The 4,885-nt window shown below is 51.0% G+C and overlaps 1 protein-coding gene across 1 annotated transcript in view; it reads left to right on the forward strand.

Annotated features, from left to right (window-relative positions):
• Positions 1-4,511, forward strand: part of DENND2A (DENN/MADD domain containing 2A) — a 156,309-nt gene extending 151,798 nt beyond the window's left edge. Inside the window, exons 16-18 of the mRNA XM_011995498.1 lie at positions 751-996; positions 3,208-3,294; positions 4,189-4,511. Coding sequence (XP_011850888.1) covers positions 751-996; positions 3,208-3,294; positions 4,189-4,220 — 365 coding nt within the window. The 3' untranslated portion in view covers positions 4,221-4,511. The remainder of the gene's footprint in view (positions 1-750; positions 997-3,207; positions 3,295-4,188) is intronic.
• Positions 4,512-4,885: the final 374 nt, after the last annotated feature.

Genomic DNA, 4,885 nt, shown 5'->3' on the forward strand with positions numbered 1-4,885 from the left:
AAGGTCAGTAGATCGAGACCATCCTGGCTAACATGGTGAAACCCCATCTCTACTAAAAATATAAAAAAATTAGCCAGGCGTGGTGGCACACGCTTGTAGTCCCAGCTACTTGGGAGGCTGAGGCAGGAGAATGGCATGAACCCAGGAGGCAGAGCTTGCAGTGAGCCGAGATCGTGCCACTGCACTCTAGCCTGGGCGACAGAGCAAGACTCCGTCTCAAAACAAAACAAAAACATAAAAGGCTGGGTGCAGTGGCTCACCCTGTAATTCCAGTACTTTGGGAGGCCGAGGTGGGCAGATCACTTGAGGTCAGGAGTTCGAGACCAGCTTGTCCAACATGGTGAAACCCCATCTCTACTAAAAATACAAAATTTAACTGGGTATGGTGGTGCGCACCCATAATCCCAGCTACTCGGGAGGCTGAGGCAGAGGAATTACTTGAACCCAGGAGGCAGAGGTTGCGGTGAGTCAGGATTACGCCACTGCACTCCAGCCTGGGCGACAGAGTGAGATTCCATCTCAAAAAATAAAAATAAAAATAAAAACTTGTTTTTAACAATTTAAAATTTAAAAAATTAAGCAGGGAAAGAAATGTCTTAATAACGTAGGGTAACCCTCCTCCTGGATAATCACAGTTTCCATCAAGGGAACTAGCAGTTACTGTACTTTGATTACTAATTGGCTTGTCTCAAGGGCTCTGGCCCAGCCTGTCTGCCCTCACCGTTCCTGGCCTTTCCTCCCCTTACTCAGGCTCAGAGTCCAGCCCCTTGAATGAGGTGGTGTCTGAAGCCTTTGTCCGCTTCTTCGTGGAGATTGTGGGACACTACTCTTTGTTCCTGACGTCGGGTGAGCGCGAGGAGAGAACCCTGCAGCGGGAGGCCTTCCGCAAAGCTGTCTCCTCCAAGAGTCTCCGCCACTTCCTGGAGGTCTTCATGGAGACTCAGATGTTTCGGGGCTTCATCCAGGAGCGGGAGCTGCGCCGGCAGGATGCCAAAGGTTAGGGGCATCTTCTCTGTTGGGGCCAAGTCAGCTAGAGCTCCCCCTATTCCAGGCGGCTGATGAGCAGGGAGAAAGATCACAGGGCAGGGGCACAGATAGGGCTGTGCCCACCTCCCCCAGAGAGCTTGCAGTTATGCCCTGATTGAGCTGGTGGGAAGGCCCCCTCTCCTGGCTTCTCTGTTCCCTCTGCCAGCCTCTCCCAGAACCACATTCTAGCATCTGTGGCAAGGTCTCCTTCTATCCCATTCTTTCCAAATTGATGAAATTCTCAGGCTGGGCACAGTGGGTGACTCATGCCTATAATCCCAGCACTTTGGGAGGCCGAGGCGTGCAGATCACTTGAGGTCAGGAGTTCGAGACCAGCCTGGACAACACGGTGCAACTCCTTTTCTACAAAAATATTTTTAAAAATTAGATTGGTGTGGTGGTATGTGCCTGTAGTCCCAGCTACTCAGGAGGCTGAGGTGGGAGGATCACTTGAGCTTGGGAGTGGAGGTTGCAATAAGTCAGATCATGTCACTGCATTCCAGCCTGGTTGAGAAAGCAAGACTCCATCTCAGAAAAAAAGAAAAGAAAAGAAAAGAAAACTGATTGGAGAGTATGACTTACAGGAGGCACCTGCCGAAGGAGTTTTAAAAATATTAATAGATCTACCAGATCCATTTAAATATCTCTTTACAGATCACTTGGTAAGAGAGGTGAGAGACACACAAGCTTAAAAACTACCTGGAAGCTGGGCGTGGTGGCTCACACCTGTAATCCCAGCACTTTGGGAGGCCAAGGCAGGTAGATCACCTGAGGTCAGAAGTTCAAAATCAGCTTGACCAACATGGTGAAACCCCGTCTCTACTAAAAATAAAGAAAATTAGCTGGGTGTGGTGATGTGTGCCTATAATCCCAGCTATTCAGGAGACTGAAGCAGGAGAATTGCGTGAACCCAAGAGGCGGAGGTTGCAGTGAGCCAAGATCGCACCATTGCACTCCAGCCTGAGCAACAAGAGTGAAACTCCATCTCAGAAAAAAAAAAGAAAAAGAAAAGGAAAAAAAAAATTACCTGGAAAAAGCCGGGCGCTGTGGCACACTCCTGTAATCCCAGCAGTTTGGGAGGCCGAGGCGGGCAGATCACCTGAGGTCAGGAGCTCGAGACCAACCTGGACAACTTGGTGAAACCCCGTCTCTACTAAAAATACAAAAATTAGCTGGGCGTGGTGGCAGGCACCTGTAATCCCAGCTACTCAGGAGGCTGAGGCAGGAGAATCACTAGAACCCGGGAGGCGGAGCTTGCAGTGAGCCACAATGGCGCCATTACACTCCAGCCTGGGTGACACAGCAAAACTCTGTCTCAAAAAAAAAAAAAAAAAAAAATCCTAGAAAGAACCCTCTGTCCATGAAAAATCAGTCAGCAATAAGACAGAGTGCCTGAAGCTCAGACCCCAGGGGTCTGAGAAGCTGCCTAGGAGATGGCCTATCTAGCCATCTTCCCTCCACAGAGGGACTCCTGGAAAACTAAGCCGCTTGGCTAGGGCCCTCTTACAGGAGAATGCAGGGAAATGGGAGTGCACAGGCACCCCTTCCAAGCCAGGACAGTCCGGTTCGACTTTTCTTTTTTTTTTTTTTTTTTTTGAGATGGAGTTTCATTCTTGTTGTCCAAGCTGGAGTGCAAAAGCGCAACCTTGGCTCACTGCAACCTCCGTCTCCCGGGTTCAAGCGATTCTCCTGCCTCAGCCTCCCGAGTAGCTGGGATTACCGGTGTGCACCACCATGCCTGGCTAATTTTTTGTATTTTTCAGTAGAAACGGGGTTTCACCATGTTAGCCAGGCTGGCCTCGAACTCCTGATCTCAAGTTATCTGCCCACCTCGGCCTCCCAAAGTGCTGGGATTACAGGCGTGAGCCACCATGCCTGGCCACTCCGGTTCAGATTTAAAACCGCCCACCTGGCACAGCGTAGACGCTTGGAAGGCGTTTGTTGAATAAAAATAGGATTTCATCTACGAGGTGGCTTTATAGCCTTCCAAAGACAGTTATTGCACAGGTGGGGCAACTATAAGAGCAATAAAACCCTTATAAAACCTGATTCAGAGCATGTTTATAGGAGCAGCTTAGTCTCAGAAACAAGGTTTCTCTTTTTTCTGGTAGGGAGGAAATGGGCACGTTTAGAAGCACAAAGACCAATAACTCAAATGACTGGGATTTCTCTTGTTAACAGGTCTGTTTGAGGTCCGAGCCCAAGAGTATCTGGAAACACTCCCCAGTGGAGAGCACAGCGGTGTCAATAAGTTCCTGAAGGGACTAGGTAAGGACCCAGGCTCTGGGTGCCCAGCCTATGTGCCTCTGAGCTGTCTGTCTCCGAGTCCCAACCAGTTCCCTCCACTGGAGCCAGCGCCCTGAATAATGCAGAGCTCTACGGCCTGCACTGGGCAGATGCTACTGGCATTTTAACTTCCTGTTCTAATCTGTCCCCAAAGAGAAAACAAAGGAAACGCTGCCCCCAGCACCTCCTTTTCTGGGTCCCCGGGCTTTCTCGCTATTTTCTTTCTCTATGGTCTCCTTCACTTTTAAATCTCAGTGGAACTGAGCCGAGGGAGCATGGCGGGAACCAGACAAGGATATCTGACAAGGAAGACTCGCACTGGTGTCCAAATTCCCCTGGAAAGTAGAAACGTGACACTTACAAGGACTGCAGTTTAATCAGTGAAAAGGCCTTACAGGGAAAGGGAGGATGAAGAACACAGCAGAAAAAGAGGACGGAGGCCCCAGTAGGGAGGTGTCTGCAGCAGTGAGGCCCTCCCAGAGGGCCTGCCAGGGGTGCCATGTCTGTGCCTCCTGCAGGATGGAGGGCTACCTGGAAGCGGAGTGTTTTAAATAACACAGCATTGCTGGGCACTTTCTCCTCCCTTGGCTCCTGAGGGATGTGTCAATTCGGTGCTTCCTTTATTACCACAGCAGAAGCCAGCCCTCCTAGACAGCTCTGATGGTCTTCCTTTCAAACCCCTCAAAGTCTAAGGAAGACCCCAGGGGGATCTCTGGAAAGAACAAAGCCCCTTTGGTTTATCCAGAGCAGGGGATGAGGCTCCCTGGGGTGGCGTGGGGGCCCCATTACCCACACCACTTCTGGGTGGAAAGGGCAAGATTTATCTCACCCTCCTTTGTCTACCTTGTGAAATGTTCTCATTTTCCTTTTTTTTAGGCAATAAAATGAAATTTCTCCACAAGAAATAACTCTCAGCTCAGCCTCAAGGGAAAACTTCCTCCTAGTGCAGCTCCATGCTTTAAAAACAGTTCCTGGTGGCCTTTCTGAAAGGCTGGCTCCCAGGTTGTCCTGGTGCGGAACTGGAGGCCACAGTGGCTTCTGACTGAGGCTGGGCTTTCCCCTGGATGGGGGCCTGGAAGCCACCCGGGAGGGCAGCCCCGGAAAGGGAGCCCGAGACCAGGCGTGTCGCCGACATGCAAATGGGTTGTTTTGGTGGTTGGGGTTTTTTTTAATCTTAGATATTAAAAGTAAGAAAAATGTGTGGGTTTTCTGTTTATTATGCCAAGGCCAAGAGGAGCCTGTCCTGCCCTACATGTTCCCCTTGTTCGTCCCATCCAACCACTCAGCAATGGAGCTAAGAGGTGCGGTGATGGGCAACAGAAATGAGGTGCTCCTCTGGGCGGGGCTGCGGACACACGAGGACTGTGAGGGGAGGAGGCAGAGCCAGTGCCTCGGGTTCAGGGCGCGAGGCCTCCTGGTGAAAGGCTGAGCCCTTGCCCTAGAGTGGAGGCCGGGGAGGGACGGGACCTGTAGACGGATGTGGCTTCCCAGACACGCTGCACTTCCAGAAGGGTCAGTGATGCCACCTGGTGGCCGAGGCCATGGACGTCTCTCTTCCCAAATGGACCTGACT

The sequence above is a fragment of the Mandrillus leucophaeus genome, unplaced genomic scaffold (genome assembly GCF_000951045.1).
Source record: "Mandrillus leucophaeus isolate KB7577 unplaced genomic scaffold, Mleu.le_1.0 Scaffold49, whole genome shotgun sequence".
NCBI classification, from domain to species: domain Eukaryota; kingdom Metazoa; phylum Chordata; class Mammalia; order Primates; family Cercopithecidae; genus Mandrillus; species Mandrillus leucophaeus.